Source organism: Lepidochelys kempii, chromosome 15 (genome assembly GCF_965140265.1).
Source record: "Lepidochelys kempii isolate rLepKem1 chromosome 15, rLepKem1.hap2, whole genome shotgun sequence".
In the NCBI taxonomy this organism is placed as follows: Eukaryota; Metazoa; Chordata; order Testudines; family Cheloniidae; genus Lepidochelys; species Lepidochelys kempii.
The window spans coordinates 23,401,822-23,420,721 of record NC_133270.1 but is presented as its reverse complement, the minus strand read 5'-3'; the positions used below and the strand labels follow the sequence as shown (position 1 = coordinate 23,420,721).

The following is an 18,900-nucleotide window of genomic DNA, read 5'->3' as shown; positions in this document are numbered from 1 at the left end:
TGTTTACAGAGGCAGTGGCCATTTTCCTCCCTGACAGTCTCTGCAGTCTGTTATATATAGGCTCAGATTAGATTTTTATTGGTAAATGTTGGTAAACATTGATTTCACAGTTCACACACAAGCCGACGAAAAAAATGTTTCCACTGATGGTGATTGAAAACTACAGATAGGCAAAATAAGAAAAGTGCTGCTTGAGAACTTATGGGAGTTTGATTTAAGAATATTTATATATCTGTATATTTCAATTTGAGGTTTGTAATTTCTTTTAACAGTTATAAAGCTTTAACTTTCTGAATGTCAGTGTCTGCTGTTATTAAATGATTTCCTGTCAATGTGAAAATTTAAATTGATAAAAATAGAAAAAAATACTTAAAATAAACAAAGCTATCATCTGTCAAAATTACAAAAATATAAAAATGTAATTCTGCCAAGTCTAGCTGTATACAGAACACACACGCGCTGTTCTTGCCTAGAATCAGAGATACGTAGGACTGGAAGGGACCTCAAGAAGTCATCAAGTCCAGCCCCCGTGTGCTGAGGGAGGACCAGGTAAACCTTGATGACTATGGAGACTTCGTGCTGTTGTCTTTAACATAACATTGGCCATTTAGACTGTAAGTGTATAGTTTTTCTCTGGATACAGAAAAACAGAAGAGGATAACAGAGTCATGGGTTGAGCACAAAACAGCTGACAGCATGACATTGTTCGTTTAGCTCGGTTTTTGACAGAGCTTGTGGTGTACAAAATGCTAGTCTTACTAATTACTTTAGAGATGAATCCTAACCAGAACTGTAGGTCCAAAGAGTTTTTAAGAATTCTGAACCCAGTTCTGAATTTTTTTTTCAGTTAGTCCCTTTTGGGGTAATGGGTTGAACCGAAACTCCAGATCCAGACACACCCAGAGGGTTCAAAATTTGAATCTAGAATTTGTATCCAGGGCTGATCTCTAAATTTAATTTCTGACTTATGACTGTCTTCTGTCTGTGACTAAGTGAAACAAATAGTTAGAAGTAATGAGCAGGGTCCCGTACTATTGAATTCTGCATTATGCTGACAATATTTTTCTGCAGAAATTGAGACGTTTCTAATTATATCCCTGACTTTGTATAGCGTAATTTGTCTTTGGCATCTTGTTGGTAGTCTGGTTGGTCACCCAGGCGATGCATTAATAGCTTCTAGCCTTGCCTGAGGGTAGAGAAGATAAATGAACATTAAGGTCTCTGCACTGCACTTTCACTTCAGAGCAGCAGGATAAGAAAGTTAAAGCTATGCATGGATAGACTTTTCTGCAGTATTACTTTAGACTAGTTTAGTGGACTCGAGCATTTTGGGCAAAAATCATCTTAAAAAAGCAGTAGTGTTGTAGTTGTGGGAGTGAGAGCCAGGTGTTTGTAAGGGGGGTAGTGTTTCCCAGTAGGTAGATCATTCAACTTGGCTTTAGGAGACCTCGGTTCCATTCCTGTCTTTGTCACTGATCTGTTGTGTGGCTGTGGGCAAGTCCTTGTACCTAAGGCCTTGTCTACACTATGGGGGGGGGAGGGAGATTGATCTATTCACGTAGCTGAAGTCGACATACTTAGATCTACTCACCGCGGGGGCCACGCTTTGCGATGTCAATGGGAGACACTCTCCCGTCGACTCCCCTTCCGCTTCTCGTTCAGGTGGAGTACAGGAGTTGATGGGAGAGCGATCTGCGGTTGATTTAGCGGGTCTTCACTAGACCCGCTAAATCGACCGTCAGTGCATCGATTGCAGTGTGTGGATCCCCTGGTAAGTGTGGACAAGCCCTCAGTGTCGTTCTTAATAAAAGAAACAGAAATAAGTCACAAACAGAGTTTGAATGCTTTGCATTTACATCCACTTTTAATCTTTTATTCCCAGATGACCAAAATAAAACGATCTTCATACAATTACAAGTGTGCATCAGCAACAAGCAATATATTCCCATGAACTGAAAATACGGATAATGTAACCGCACGTTTTTGTGATGTATAATTAGCACAAATCCATTTTTTGCATGGAGATAAAGGCCAGTTCATATTTGAATGAGGGGGAAAAAAAAAAAAGCTGAGAGCTCATTTCTGGTGCAACATGAGGAATGACCAAACATTCTACTGTTTCAGAATGTCAGTATTTGCAACAACCAAATGATAGTGGTACCTGAATAAACAATTTAGCAACATCTGTGCCGTGTGGTGTCTGGGGCTTATATTACAGGTTCATTGAGATTACTTAGAATTAAAGTCTGAGTTTAATGGGAAACATGCTTCCTTTCCAGAAAGCTAAAAGATAGATTGTCAGCTCATCTATAAAGTATAGCCATTGCCCACTGGATTGTTTGATTTAGTCTTTTATCAACTTCTATAGCCTATGGGTTAGCCTAGTGGTTCTCAAACTGTGGGTCAGGATCTCAAAGTGGGTTGTGACCCCTTTTTAATGGGGTCGCCAGGGCTGGCGTTAGATTTGCTGGGGCTCGGAGCTGAAGCCGAAGTCCGAGCCCCACTGCCCAGGACTGAAGCTCTCAACTTCAGCACCCCCCCAGGGCCTCAGGGCTTTGGCCCCCGTCCTGGGTCAGCAGGCTTGGGCTTCGGTCCCTGCTGCGATCATGTAGTAATTTTTGTTGTCAGAAGGAGGTCACGATGCAATGAAGTTTGAGAATCCCTGTATAAGCCTATAGGCTTAAAGTTAACTTTTAAGTATAAGGATAAGATATAGGTATAAGACAACAATATAAGACTACAGGCCCAAACCCATAAGACATTAGCTTAAGTAATTAGCATAAGTTAGGCCTATTAAGCATTAGCATAAGCAAAATGATCAACAGTGACCCTAAATCCCAATATTGCATAAGAGATAATTTTGCTAGAAATTCTTATGAAATTCCGCAAAATGCTGATTGGTAACTGCAGAAAGTCAGATGATGCCAGTTTGGCTGTTTTGGGATAGGAACGTGAGTGAGGGTTTTCAACCCTCCAGGACTGTCGTGGAGTCTCCAAGAATTAAAGATTAATTTTTAATTAAAAATTATGTCATGTGGTGAAACCTCCGGGAATACATCCAACCAAAAATTGGCAACTCTAACATGAGCAGAAGCTTAACCTCAGTATTGCTATAGTAACTAATTGACATATATGCTAATATATCTGGAATAATTAATATTTGAACATACAGAATCAGGACACCCCAACATTATTAGAATGAGGAAGTGAGTTATGGGCAAAGGAGGCTGAACACTCTGATGAATATTCATAGCAGCCATTTATGGCTAACCATGGCCTAGAGTCTAGACAACTGAGACCTCAACCATTGGAATCACTTGACATGCAAGATATAGGATTGGACACTTGTGGACCACCACCTGTTTTTCTACTCTGGGTCTTCACAAGGATTGTGTGAGTGTGCATATGGCATGGTGCTGGATGTAAAATTAATATTGCATTACTGTTGCATTCTGGTTTGGGTCGGAACATTTGTGAGTTTACTAATTGTGTCAATACAACTATTAAAAGGTCAAAAGCTTTTTCCTCAGTGAGTGTTGCAACTGTGCACGTTGGGGTTTCCAATTAAACCGTAACCAACCGATTTCCAACTCTCTGGACTCTTGGAACTGAAGCCTGTCAAACCTAGGGTGTTAATTTGTCGATTGGAGATTTTTAAATAATTAATACACAATCAATAGATCAGGCAACGTTTCCTGAAGTCTGCATGTTGAATTTGATAATTCCCCTACTGGAAAGAAAAAAACCTGTTGCAATTTATTTTGTGCTTGACATTTCGCTGATGCTTCATTTTAAATTGCACTTAATGTGCATTTTGTTTTCCAGAGCAAACATCTCCTTCTATGAGATCTTGCAGATGGACTTTGAAATTGACAATAGCAGTAGCCTGGCAGGAGCTCAGCAAATTACCTGGCAGGTGGAATACCCCAGAGAAGACTCGATGAGTGAACTGGTGGTCTCAGAGATCTTTGTCAGCCAAACAACATTTGCAGGAATTGTTCCTCTTGCAATGGTAAGAAACTGCTGCTTTGTTTTTCAAATGCTTCTTTTGATTCCTTTCAGTACTCAAGGAAACATGAACCATTTTTTTAATTTGCTACTTCCTATGCATCTGCTGAAAATGGTTTAAATGCAAAAACTACATTTCAATAATATTTTATTTACCTGATATACCATAATGGCTCCTTGGAAACCATTAGAGTCTATTGTGCAAATTCTTTTCTGTTAGTGGATTATTGGCCTGGTACATAGTAACAACTCCTTTGGAGCTGTTGTCTTCTGTTGTGTTAATGCGACTGCCATGCATACTCACTAAGGCTAAATGCTACAATTAGTTATGACATTTTCATTTAAATAAATTAGCCCACATGTGTAGAAAAATTCATTTATAAGCCAGACAACTGGGCCATATTTTGCTTTGCTTTTCCCCAAAGCACTCAAATGCACTAGACTAAATCACCGACCAGCGGGCTGCAAAATGTCAATTTAATAAAAAACTCATTTTGAGTTATACAGTGGGGACACAAAATCGTTTCTAAAGACTTAGATTTTTAGATTTAGAGAGAGGCCCTGTTTCCAAAGCAGGGTGTAATATGTGTGGTCAAAAAAACCTAACCCCTGCTTTTTTTCATGTAAGTGGCTACTTGTGTACTCAAATGCAGCTTGTTATATGGACCTTCGGTGTGACTGTGGGACCTCTGTTACTAGAACTTTTTGCTGGTTGCAAATCAATTGCATTTAAATGCAGTTACACTGGTGTAAAGCAGATGTAACAGAATGGTGAATTAGGCCCTGTCTGCAGAACTTCCTTTGAGAAATTGTCCTAAAGATCTTATGAAGAATTAATTTTTTTCCTGCTTAATTTGATTTAAAAAATTATGAATTTAATGATAAATTTCAATCTACTGATACATTTTAAATCTCTCCCCACCCCAGTCCTGCGAAAGGAAGTTAATTTTTTTTCTTGTTCCTCTACCACCTAATCAACAAAAATCCAAACATTCCAAGTCAGCTGTAACTCACGAAAGCTTATGCTCAAATAAATCTGTTAGTCTCTAAGGTTCCACAAGTACTCCTTTTCTTTTTGCGGATACAGACTAACACGGCTGCTACTCTGAAACCTCTCCACAAATGTTACCCTGTCCTTCTGGGAGAGAAGAAAAGGAGGAGAGCAGTAAATACAGACAAAGATCTAGTCAGGACTCTTTTGTGTTCTCACTGACAATGTCTAAACTTGCTGGATATCCAGCGATAGAAAAAAAAATACAAGTGAGGTATTTTACAGGGTGATTTTTTGGGAGGCTTTCCTGGAGCATATAAATAAGTGATCAGTACACTTAGAGGAGACTGAGCAAAACTAAAATAAACTGGAGGTGATGTTGTCAATTATTAGTGATGATTCAGGTTGTAATACTAATGTACAGTGAGGGATAAACAATACCACTGTTATACAAGTTGTTTGAAATGGCTCATAAGATATTTACACTACTAAGAGTGCTACCGGTACATAGTAGAGTTGGGTTCAAATCAGCAGCCCTCTGGAGGTGAACTTTCAAAGGTGCATAATGTATGTTTGGATCAGAAATTTGCAATTGGTCCTGCTTTCTCTATAATAGTCCCCCGCTCCCTCTAATCGCTGAATTGGCCGCTGGTGCCTATTTCTAACCCTGGATCTCTGAATGTTGGTCAGAGGTTTGTAGTCCTGATCTACAGATGCATCTTAATTTTGCTGCTCATATTCTCATCTCTTATTTTACATCATGATGGGGAAAAAAACCTGAAGTGTAATATATATATATATATATATATATATATAGAGAGAGAGAGAGAGAGAGAGAGAGAGAGAGAGTAAAATATATATATATATATATATATTTACGTATTTTTGTCTCCTTTTGGGACATCCTAATGTTTCTTCATATGGTCACAGTCCTTAGTGATGTTTTTCATCAGTAGCTCAGCTATCTCCCTCTGACTGCAAGCTTCTTTGCCTGGCTGGCCCTAGGCTAACAGAAGAGTCTGAGATAGCAGTAGCAAGAACAACAGATTTTATTTGCATTCCTTCCTCTCATATTTGCTCATTTGTGGTGCTGCTTCACTTCACTGCAAGACAAGCTCCAGCCTGTGTTGCTGAACTGGGAACAAAAGCCAATGCACCATACACTATCATGTTCTGTTCAGTGAAACCAGGTGTTACAGAAAGTTCTTGAAAAGTTAAGAAAATATATTTTAATGTTCTTCTTGAGGGGTTCCTCAACTCCTTCCATCACTAATAAGTCAATTTTATTGTAAATTTTTTCCTACCGTTTCCTGAACTACATAGAATCTGTAAATAAATATCATCTCATATATTTTTGTCCCTTAGAAGAACACTATAAAGGTGTATCAAAATGCAGTGGGTTTTAAACTCCTTGTTTCTACATTGAATGTAAATTACTTGGGGGGGTCCCTTTAATTTCTTGACTGTTCTAATTTTCCTATACAAAACGTAGAGCCAAATGCAAGCTCATTGGCTTGAGAGACGTTGCATGAATGTGAAAAGAGGAGTTGGTCCTTAGTTTGTGGGATCAGGTATTTTGATGACCTCAAAATCCCATGGCCAGTGAAAAATAATTAAGTCTTTGTAATTTCCTGTACAAATTCACTTTGTGTATAAATCGGACCATCGGCACTGTGTAAAGCTAAACTGTATACTGAAAAATGTCTTGTCAGGAAGAGTTTTGCAGGTGGCTACCATTATAATTCGCTGAAAACTGGAACTCTAAGTCTGGTTTACATTGTTTGAGACCTCTGTATGTTTGTTGAGGGAAAACTAAACAAACAAAACCAGACTGTGGAATTGTGCAGAGCATTAGGGACCCTTCTTAATAAAGACTTAAACTGAAGTTAAATTCCTAAATCTTTCTGTTGGTCAGGATAAATAAGCCCCATGCTCATGCCAGAACAAACAGGGTGTCTCTTACACATGGTTCAGTATCTCACTATTTCAGAGGAACAGCCGTGTTAGTCTGTATTCGCAAAAAGAAAAGGAGTACTTGTGGCACCTTAGAGACTAACCAATTTATTTGAGCATGAGCTTTCGTGAGCTACAGCTCACTTGTTTTCTGCTGCTGCTGCTGGTAGGGCCAATCATAAGTACATCTGTAACTTTTTCAAGGCTTTCCTGGAATACAAAATAAAAAGAGCAAGAGCCCTCTATGATCAACATTCCCTCATTGCCGGGTTGTCAGGACCAAGATGTGGGTGGATTGACCTGGTGGTTAGACCCAGAGCCCAACTTACTGGTTAGAGAAAGGGACAGGAGCCAGAGCCATGGATGAGAGCTGGAGTAAGGAACCAGGAATCAAGCCAAGGGGTCAGAGCCAGAAATCAGTAGCTGGAGTCAGAAGCTAGGCAAGAGAGCAGGGCAAGGTGGAATGAAGCAGGACAAGGACAAGGCTGGAGAGGCTGGATACAAGGCAGAAGCATGGCTGGGTATGGGGGCAATTGCAGACTTGCTGCTGATGCTGCTGAGCTTAAGTGCAGACCTGTTGGCTCCTATTGACAGCCAGGTGAGCTGGCCACTTGGGCAGGCCGGGAAAAAGGGCGATTCTGCTGCAGTCCATCTTGGCTCATTAACCTGCCCGAAGGCTGAGCCACCTAACCGCAAGCTAAGCTGGGGAAACTCAACCCCATGGTTCCTGAGAATGATGGTGGCAGTCGTAGTGGTAGGGATCGTTCTCCATTACCTAAACTTATTTTTCTTCTAGATAAAGTAGGTGTGGTGGGTCTCATGCTAGCATTTGTGTAATAGTCTGATCAAAAGAGCTGATTTCTTGCTTCGGTGGGTTTACGAATCATCTCTCATGAAATCTTGTGTGTTAACATTCACAGTTGGTAGGAAGTTTAAGAGATTAGATTTGTGTCTGTAAGATGTGAAAACATACAGTTGATTTCTGCATATTATGTAGCAAAACAGGGCTCCATATGAGCAGACAATCCTGCTGTACCGTGCAGATAGGTGCTGCATGCCCCTGGCTGCAAAGTACACTAGTCCCTTTGTTTAAAATCATTGGTGCATTAAAGAGCAGCGCTTTGAGATTGCTAACAGAGAAGGGCCTTGTACAGCTGAAATGTAACTCACTCTTACATAGTTAAGGAGTACTTGTGGCACCTTAGAGACTAACCAATTCACGAAAGCTCATGCTCAAATAAATTGGTTAGTCTCTAAGGTGCCACAAGTACTCCTTTTCTTTTTGCGAATACAGACTAACACGGCTGTTCCTCTGAAATCTTACATAGTTAATCACTTTGGGTCCCAGTAAGAAAAAGTGCAGGCTTGTAATGCAAGATGTACATTTTGATTGATTAGTTGGGGGTGAGGGGGCAAGCTTATGGCACAAGTAATTTCCTTATTGGGCGTAGGCGGCATTAAGGTTTCAACATACAGTATCTTTATACGAAAAGGAGATGTGGGTGTGGAGAACACTAATTATTGCACAAATGCTAATCGAGAAATCGGTATGCAAATGTCATTAGGAATTCGCTGTGAATTTGCGAACAAATAAGACAGTTCCTGGTTTCTCAGAAATAGAGGAAAACCCCAACCAGGAGAACGGGTGGTACAGTCAGCTGCCAATTCTAAAACCACGAACCCAATTGCATCTGGCATTCAACAGTAGTGCCCAAGAAGTACAAATCTACTTACATCTACATGTGTATGTTCTGAACAAGACTGAAACGTCTTCAAGTTTGTGCGAAACTAATGAACTGAAATACCTATTTATTTATTTATGTATTCATTATGGGCAACTGGGCAGCTTTCAAAGATTTCCTCATTGAATAATATTCAAAGTGTCCATTGGAACCATTTATTGTGACGTGCACCTTCTTGGTTTAAATCCAAATAGCAGTTGGACCCCACTTACACAGTTTGAGGAGAAGCTATATTGTTTTGCAGCTTTGAAGTGGCCCAGCCAACAGCTCTTGGTATTATTCTGTTTTACCAGTAACTATGAAATAATCTGATTTTTTTTTTGAGTGGAGAAGTGTGGAAGAACAAGGCTAAAATATAATTTTGGAATTCTGGGAATGCCTGAAAAACTTGAATCTATCTCCATTTGGAAGATCATCCATATAATTTTAACTCCAAAGCACTGTTTTCACTTTTTTAATATTTTGAATCTAATTTTGATTAGAACAAATACAATAAATATGTTCACAAACAGCAGAAAATCTAAACATTTTCCTGCTGGGACACAGGGAGTTTTCTCCACAATTTGAAGCAATAATTCCTTGCTCTCCTGATAATGATAAAGTCCAATTTGAATGACTGTGTGGAACAAAATAAAGTAAAATTTATTATGGAAGTGATCAGACCATTTTACTATATTAGGACTGGGACAGTTTAATTTTAGTTAGTAGAATTTACTTTCCGATCCCCACATCTCTAATTCCAGATGGAACATATGCATTGCAGGGAGTAATGGAAAAGATGAGGTAGAATAGCAGGCCACCTCCAACTGATTTGGTAATGAAGTGACTTCTCATGAAATGAGAAAATAGCAAGGTGGTTGATCACAGTTGTTTATGGCCTGCACTTGACTCAAGAATGGATTTGGATGACCGCTGTGACAGGCCTACTGCTGTTGCAAAAGGATATCAGTCTACTTTAAGATGAGCTGTTCTTATAAATCAGCTACCCATAGAGAGGTTTCTCTCCTTTAGTGGCACATGGTGGGAATGCTCTAGTTAGGCTATATCATCATTTCCATCATACACCTGCTAGAGAAAATATGGAAAAGGAGGTAACTCCCTGTGCATCCTCTGGCTGGGCCATAAAGCCAAAGTTATGGGAGGTTAAAGGAGGTCCGGTGACTGTAGATAGACAAAGGTAATTCATCCAAGACATCTGGATGAACACTCCTCCTCTTACAAAAATGCCATTAGCACTTTCATCTTTTGTCTGATGCAAAAGGGGACGTGTTGCCTCCTAATATCCTGCTGGACCATTGGTTCAGTACTGGCTTAAATGGAACGGGACCACTTACTGAATCATTCGCACCACTTCCCCTAAACGAGGTTGTGAACTCAAGACGACATTGCTGCATGGATTTTCTACCTTTTTAGAAACACACCACAACTGTTTTGGGCAGATCTGTCTGTGGCTTCCAATTCTCTTGGCCAACATTCCCAACACAACTTTCATCTTTTTTCTTTTATGTTGAGCTTGTCAGCCTGGGAAGTGATTTTTTTGATGTATTTGAAGGTAGGAAAGAATTAATTTCACACGATACTGAGTTATATGCATACCGTTTGTAGGAGGGCAACATACAGCTTGATGGATCTGCCGTGCCCTCAGGATGCCCCTTCTCCAGGGAGACACTGTTTCTGTGCATATATCTAATTTGGGAAATTCACTGTTTGTGAGTGAGTGTGACCAAATTGTTAAGGGCTCCTAATAGGGTATACGCAAACATACATCTATGATGTATAGATCTATATAAATAACATATGCCATGTGTGGTGGTGAAATCGGTGTAACAAGTTGCATTTAGAATTTATTTTATCATTATCTTAAAGCTGTCTATTCATCCGTCTCTGAGCAGATTTCCAACATGACAAATCTCTGAGCAGCTTGAAGCAGCCATTTCATAAACATCAATTTGCCAAAAAAAAAAAAAAATTCTCCAGTTGTACTAAAGCTACCCCGGTAATTACACTGCTCTGAGTCGCACGTTTCAGTCTTTAGCCAGTTCTGCCCCTGTATCTTCAGTGGCATAATTTTGTAGCCTTGTATATTTTGAGATATTAGATTGTAAAATCCCAATATTAAGTGTAGAAAAGGTATTCTAAACAATTTTTCTGCTTTCTAAATTTTATGAACTATACGTTTTCTTATTCTCAGAGGCCTGTACAGTTGGATTCTTGCCACTAAAGGACATTTGTTTTGGCAGGTGGAGGTTAAAGGGAGAAAAAAAGATTTGTATATATTTTAAAATTTTGCTTGGCAGATCACTCTCCAGGGGATGGGAGCCTTTAATGGGAACAGGTGGAAGGAGATTGCTAAGCATGCTACAACTCACCCACTAATGGGAATGTGACTTCTTGGGGTAGAATTGCTGTCCCAGGGACGACTCAGGGCAAGAAGGCACAGAAGGTGGCTTGGTGGTCAGCTGCAAGTATGGTTATGCTGGGGTGGCTGACCCAATGGGAGTTCACCTTCTTGGTACTATTAAAGAAACAGGCTGAGAGGTGAATATGTGGACTTATTGTCACTGTTGCACAGAGAGGTGCTGACATAAAGTGAGCTGGGGAACAGTGAGCAGGGCAATGAAATGCCCAAGTGGCCACGGGTGTCTAGAAAATGGGAAAATTGGGAAACTTCTTTCCTAATGTAGGTGGTCATGGTTGTAGGGCTTCCTCAGCCTGAAGCCCAGTACCATCTCCAGTTAAGCATGAGGTGTTAAGAGTGCTTCTTACCCTAACAAGATAGATTGGCATTTTTGTGGGCTGGGTTTACTTTGGGGTTTAGGAACTCCTTTACAGGGTAAAAAAGGCATGTAATGTCGACAAATTTGAAGGTGTTATTGGGAATGGGCCATACTGTAAAGAAAAAGATTACACAAGAATTAAAGGGGAATAGGATAGCAGGGCCATTCGGTCATCTCACTATACAGGACTTGCAGGTTTTCCCCCTAGGGTTGATCCGGAAGAAGGCCCTGAGTGAGTATCATGTAATTCCCCACCTGTCTTACCCACGGGATAGCTCAGTTAATGATGAAATAGGCCTGGCCTTGTGTTCCGTGCCCTATTCCTCCATTGGTGGGGCTGAGTGCCTGGTTAGGTCTTGTGGCCAAGGGTTTTTAGTGTGGAGGTTCGGGTGGGGTGGTCTGAAAGCATCAGCCTTAGGGAGGATACATGCTGTTCCATCACTCTTATGCACAGGGATCTTGTGAGGATCCTGCATCCCATGTGTCACTGTGGACAAGAGGTGACCTTGTTGAGGGAGACATTCTTGGTACTATGTTTTGGAGCTTTTAGGATCAGCAAGCTAGTATCTGGGTCCTTTAGGGATTCTTCTGGAGGGGGCTTTGGAATTTAGGGATATACATTGGGAGGGGCGATTGGTGATATTAACCTTGAGGAGGTCAAAGACAGATCTTCCCCGTTGAGACTGTGAGGGCATACATGGCAATAAGACCAGAGAGGGATGGGTCCCACCTTTATTCATGGTAACGGGAATCCCCTCGCAACCTACCAGTTTATTACAGTTTTAAGACAGGTGTAATGTGCTACAAAAGAAATGAACGATCATTCTTAAAAATCATCACAAATTGACTTTTTTCCCTCAAATACTGCTCTAAATGTAACATTTATATATCATTTATATATTCAAAAAACGGTACTGGCTTTAATTAACTAATCAATCCTGAATAAATGCAGCTTGGTAAGAATGAAAAATTATATGGAAATGAAGCCACTCTTACTCAGTTTTACCTGTTCCTGAATGTTTTATGAGTCACTTTTCAGATTCCTTAAAGTGCTTTTTGAAGCACACTCAAAAGTTCCATAATAATATGGCTTAATATCTCTAAAACTGATTTACTTAGAAAAAGTTGGGATTTGCAACTTGAAGAATAAATTTTCCCCCAATACCTAGAGCCTTTATGAATGACTTTGACAATGTAAATACTGATTTATCAACTAAGATTATCTGTAACTACTTAAGGCCTCTTTAATGCAGGCAAAATTTCCACTGTAGTCAATGGGAAATTTACCAGAGCAAGGAATAATTGTTCGCTTAAGTTGGAGTCTAGTTCAAATGCAAAATTTCTAGTTTATGTTATGTTTTTGTTTTCTTTTTTTTTTTTTTTGAACTTTCAGTGCCAACCTTTGAGAAATTTTGCCCACAGAAAATATGAAGTGTCTTGAGTTAGACTCTCAGCATTGTCTATTCTGAATATCTGGAAAGGATGTTCAGACAGTGAGCAGAGTATAAGACCACTTGTTTAGTACAACAAAGCATGATGCATTCAGTATCAGCATCAGCTGCTTTGGTCCTGTGAAACTTATTTTGTTTTCCTTTCGGCACTAAATAGTTCTAATAATTGAGTCTTTCAGCATCTGGTGTACCAATTAACATGTGCTGCTAATGTCTCAGAAAGTAGAAAGGTGATTCATTTTCATCATGTTTAATACAATCACAGAGCGAGGTGGAGAAGTAGAATGTCAAAAACACTTAAATTCTTCTTTGCATTCAGATATTCTGGTGCATTACTGAGTATTCACAAAAGAACTTCCTTTTCAGTATGACAATAATTAAATGTAAACATTGAGCCTGCTTTTCAAACATAGGATACCTAGGATAGGATGCCAGTCTGATGACTCAAATTGTGGTTTATACGTCCAGTATGTCTTGCATATTATTATAGAGTTGTTTAGTTGGATTTCTTTAGACACCTATGTCTTGATTCTGTTCTCACACCAGTAGATAGGAAATCAAGAGTAACTTTCCTGAGATCAATGGAGATGTAATGGTATAAAACTGGTGTAACTGAGGGGAAATTGTGTCCTTATTGTGCATCTCTGATCTGTTTCAAGAGTCAGCAAATAATTAGGGTTTTCAGAGAAGTCCTTTAGAGACGAGTTCTTACCGTACCATGACAGTGTTTCCCATCTATATTTTGTTCTAATTTAGTGTCATTTTGGGAGCCTTAGTTTCCCCTTGTTCTTGTTTGGTTCTTGCTCATTTCTTCACCACCAATAGCGGCTTGAAGGAGCCATATCCACTGAAGGAGCAGGTGAACATGTGACAGACATATAATGCGATGCAGCGGCGGAATGAAAAGCGTGTTCAGTTGTAACAGAAAGACTTGAATTAAAATAAAGTGATGTATAGAAGGCTAAGTACCTGATTCTCTTTTACACTGAAGGCCCCTATACATAACTCGGGGCTGAGGGAACAGATCCTCTGATGGTGTACGTTGACTCAGTTGAAGTCAGTGGTTCTATGACAATTTGCACCAGGTGCGAATGTGCCTCTGGCACTTGCACTTATATCCCCTTTACACAGAGAGTTCGGTGTTAATTTACCTTAGTGTAAATGGAAATCATGCCTTAAAATCTTTGAAGAACAATTCTGCCTAGAAAAGTGACTAGGCAACAATGGCCTCTTCTTACTCAACAGATCTGGTTCTTGTGTGTATTCAGGGTCCTATCTGTTTACTTTAAGTAACAAAAATACTGTACATTTGTACTCCTTTCTACTCATGTTAGTCCTGCAGAGGCAATACAGCTAAGAGTATGAACTGGATTTTATTTCTTCTCGTGCATCATCAGCTGACTAATGCACTAAATGTCCGTTAGTTACTCCTGAGCAGGTCCCTTGAAGACAATGGAGAGGCACAGATGTCAAAGAGCATAATTGACAAGTGGGTGGCATGGGGTTCACTGGTATAATTGAGATCTCTAAATTCTTTATTCCTGGAGAAGATGTATGAAAAGGAGAAGGACCTTTGCTTGACTCACAGATCTCAAGTGAAGTTTTCAGGGCTGGCAGGAAGAAAAAACATCTTTTTACTTATAAACTGAGCACATTGGCTATGTTAACTCATTGAGAAACAATAAACATGAAACCCCACAATGTCCTATTTAGAGTCACTTTGCAAAGTAGAACTGCGGTTAAAACTAAATGTAGAAATTGGTGGAATAAAGATGGATCTGGTTGCATAATGGTACAGCAGTTCTCCCCATCATCTCTCTCAATCAGATAGACATCTGCAATTTATCACAGATTGGGAAACACTGAATCGGCTGAGCTTGTTAGGATAGCCCTACTCTGTTTTCTGGGGTAGACGAACTCCCCCCCGCCCCCCACCATCACTTTACCCATTCCTGGCTTGTCACCCAGGTTTCCACCACAGAAAATGTGACTGGCTTAAATTGTCTACCTAAAGGTCAAAATCAGCCCTAACCCAGCAACTTCAGAGAGTTTCTAGGCAAGCAGGAACTTTGCCAATGTGAAGAACAAGAGATGATAGAGAGACATTGTCACTGTTTTTGCAAGAAAGCTCCAGCTGCAGCCTAGGAACAATAGTTGTTATAATAAAAGAATATTTAGTGTTACCATATTGTCTACAGCAGTGTTTCCCAAACTTACAACAGTTGCGTACTCCTTTTGAGACATTTGTCTTACCAGTGTACCCCTTCTCCAGTGAAGATTATCTTGGGGGTGGAGGGTAGCCACATTTTTATAACACACTCCTGGTTCATTTCATTTTGGATTAAATGTTTATTAGAAATAAATACAAAATTATATTGCATACAGTTGAAACAAAAATTTTAATAGAAATAATAGTTACATATAGAAATAGTACTAGAAATAATTAAAATAATAGAAGCGAATCAACAGTCTGGCAGAACAGCATATATCTATCTATCTATATAGATGTGTATATATATATAGATATAGATAGATATATATATATGGTGAATTCGTATATTCTGAAATTAAAATACGTTGCTTTGGTTAGGTTAGTGAAGAAAGCATTAGTTTTAATGCTTACTATTTCGGTACTGAAAAATTTTCAGTACAAATCAAACTATTCAGTGCGAGGGATGGAACTGCTTTTGACCAGACACGATCGCGGGGATATCTGGCTCAATGTTTGTGATCTTAAGACGAAGATGGGGCTCTACGTCAATAAGACGATTTCGGTTTTTTGTTTTGATGCCAACCAGCGCACAGAATCCGATCTCGCACAAATCCAAGGTGGGAAAAGGCAGAAGATACTTGACAGCTTTGTCTGACAGAGCTGGATATTCAAAGCTAACCCCCAACCAAAATGACGTCAGTGTATTTTGCTCAAATTTTGTTTTCAGGAAGCTATCTGCAGCCCGCTCCAAGAGCTGTTCTTCTGAAGCAGAGAGGTTATTTGGCAATGTTTGAACATAGATGATAAAAGGGTTCCTTATCCATTCAAAGGTGCCGTCCGATTCAGGGAAATACTTACGAAGATCTTTCTGCAAGCTTTCCAAATGCTGCTTTATGGTTTGCAACACATCACTAACATGTTCGTTAGTGGAGTTTATTACTCAGTCATGAAGAGATGGAAAAGAATCCAGTTCACGACAACTAAGACGTTTATGCCACAGTTTCAATTTTGTGACCATGGCACTCACTTTGTCTTGAACATGGAATATGGATATGAGTTTCCCTTGCAAAGATAGATTGAGGTTGTTTAAATGAGCAAAGGTATCTGCAATATATGCTAGTTTGCATAGTCACTTCCAGTCGTGTATACAGTCTTGCAGGTTAAATGTTTCATCTAAAAAAACTTGCAGTTCTTCTCGCAGCTCAAACAGGCGATTCAGAACTTTTCCACGTGAAAGCCAATGCACTTCAGTGTGAAATAGGAGTTTTGTGTAATCACTGCCCATCTCATCACAAAGCTGAGAAAACAGCCGGGCATTCAGAGGGCGGCCTTTCACAAAATTGATTATTATCACAGTTTCATCCAGTACTTGCTTTAGATCTGCCTGCATATTCTGGGTGCCGAGTGCTTCCCTGTGAATGCAACAATGAGTCAATTTTGCTTCTGGCGCAACAGCTTGAATACGTGCAACAACTCCTTTCTTCAAACCAATCATGGCTCTGGCGACATCCATGCTTCTTCCAACGCAACGACTCCAATCCAAGTTATTGTTTTTGATAAAGTCATCAATAACTTTAAAAATAGCTTCTCCAGTTGTACGTGTTGGTATAGGTTGGCAGAACAAAATATCATCGTGGACTTCATTATTCAGCTCGTAACTGACAAACAACAAAAGATTAGCTAAATTCACAACATCAGTGGATTCATCCGCTTGCAGTGCATAGTAGCGACTCTTTTGTACTCTTGACAATAATTGCTGCTTTACGTTTTCAGCCATGTCTGTGATTCTACGATGAACAGTGTTATTCGAGAGGGGGACACGATCTATAGCTTTGCTAGCCTTGTCTCCAATCATCACTTGCACCATTACTTTGGCTGCAGGTTTTACTAATGTCTCGCCAATCACTTCAGCAGCTCTGGACTTTGCAATTAAGTATGCCACACTACATGAAGCTTCCAAAGCTTTAATATTTTCACCTCCCATCTGTCAAGGTTCCTCCCCCACTCTGAACTCTAGGGTACAGATGTGGGGACCTGCATGAAAACCTCCTAAATTTACTTTTACCAGCTTAGGTTAAAACTTCCCCAAGGTACAAATTAATTTTATCCTTTGTCCTTGGAATATCCACTGCCACCACCAAACTCTAACTGGGTTTACTGGGAAACATAGTTTGGACGTGTCTTTCCCCCAAAAATCCTCCCAACCCTTGCACCCTACTTCCTGGGAAAGGTTTGGTAAAAATCCTCACCAATTTGCATAGGTGACCACAGACCCAAACCCTTGGATCTGAGAACAATAAAAAAGCATTCAGTTTTCTTACAAGAAGACTTTTAATAGGAATAGAAGTAAACAGAAGAAAAGGAATCACCCCTGTAAAATCAGGATGGTAGATACCTTACAGGGTAATTAGATTCAAAACATAGAGAATCCCTCTAGGCAAAACCTTAAGTTACAAAAAAGACACACAGACAGAAATAGTTATTCTATTCAGCACAATTCTTTTCTCAGCCATTTAAAGAAATCATAATCTAACTCATACCTAGCTAGATTACTTACTAAAAGTTCTAAGACTCCATTCCTGTTCTATCCCCGGCAAGAGCAGCATACCAACAGACACACAGACCCTTTGTTTTTCTCCCTCCTCCCAGCTTTTGAAAGTATCTTGTCTCCTCATTGGTCATTTTGGTCAGGTGCCAGCGAGGTTACCTTTAGCTTCTTAACCCTTTACAGGTGAGAGGATTTTTCCTCTGGCCAGGAGGGATTTTAAAGGGGTTTACCCTTCCCTTTATATTTATGACACCGTCACATTACGAATTGTTTTCTGGGACTTTTGGAGATCTTTGCGCCTATTTTCGAAGAATTCTACAGGTTTTCCCTCATATTCTTTATGTTTGCTATCAAAATGGCATTTTAGGTTGGATGGTTTCATACTTTCATTTGTGAGTCTCATAACAAATCACACATAGTGGAACAGGCTCCACCATAGTATGTACTTGCTATGATCTGTAGAGTAGTTATTCACTTTTATCCATCAGTATGACTTCTGCGCATGCCACAAAGGCAAGTGTATTGCCCCAGCCACGGTAATGCGCATGTGTGGTTTGCATCGGCTTTGCTGTGCTTCTGACCCTCTTCTTTCTTCGGTACAGCTCTTCGGCAGTATGACTTCCACTTTTCTTTTCTTCACTGCTTGGGGCGGCAAAAAAAGCTGGAGCCGCCCTGGCTGCCAGCCGGTGTGAACAGAACCCTAGGCCGGCAGAGGGCTGAGCGGGGCCGGTGGCCAGGACCCCTGCTGGCAAGAGCTGGCAGTCCGGCAGCGGGTCTGAGCCACTCAGACCGGCCCCTTGCCAGCTGGGGTCCCAGCCGCCAGCCCCATTCAGCCCGCTGCCGGCTGGGGGTCCCGTTATGATAAAGTAAAATAAAAAATTCTGCCCCATACCCCTTGTCAAGGTTCCTCCCCCACTCTGAACTCTAGGGTACAGATGTGGGGACCTGCATGAAAAACCTCCTAAGCTTATCTTTACCAGCTTAGGTCAAAACTTCCCCAAGGTACAAAATATTCCACCCGTTGTCCTTGGACTGGCTGCTACCACCACCAAACTAATACTGGTTACTGGGGAAGAGCTGTTTGGATGCGTCCTTCCCCCCCAAAATACTTCCCAAAACCTTGCACCCCACTTCCTGGACAAGGTTTGGTAAAAAGCCTCACCAATTTGCCTAGGTGACTACAGACCCAGACCCTTGGATCTTAAGAACAATGAACAA

At 40.3% G+C, this 18,900-nt stretch overlaps 1 protein-coding gene across 1 annotated transcript in view; it reads left to right on the top strand.

The window, feature by feature from the left end:
• LOC140898584 (transmembrane protein 132B-like) overlaps window positions 1-18,900 on the top strand; it is a 361,367-nt gene that overhangs the window by 247,992 nt on the left and 94,475 nt on the right. The window contains exon 4 of the mRNA XM_073312583.1: window positions 3,826-4,012. Coding sequence (XP_073168684.1) covers window positions 3,826-4,012 — 187 coding nt within the window. The remainder of the gene's footprint in view (window positions 1-3,825; window positions 4,013-18,900) is intronic.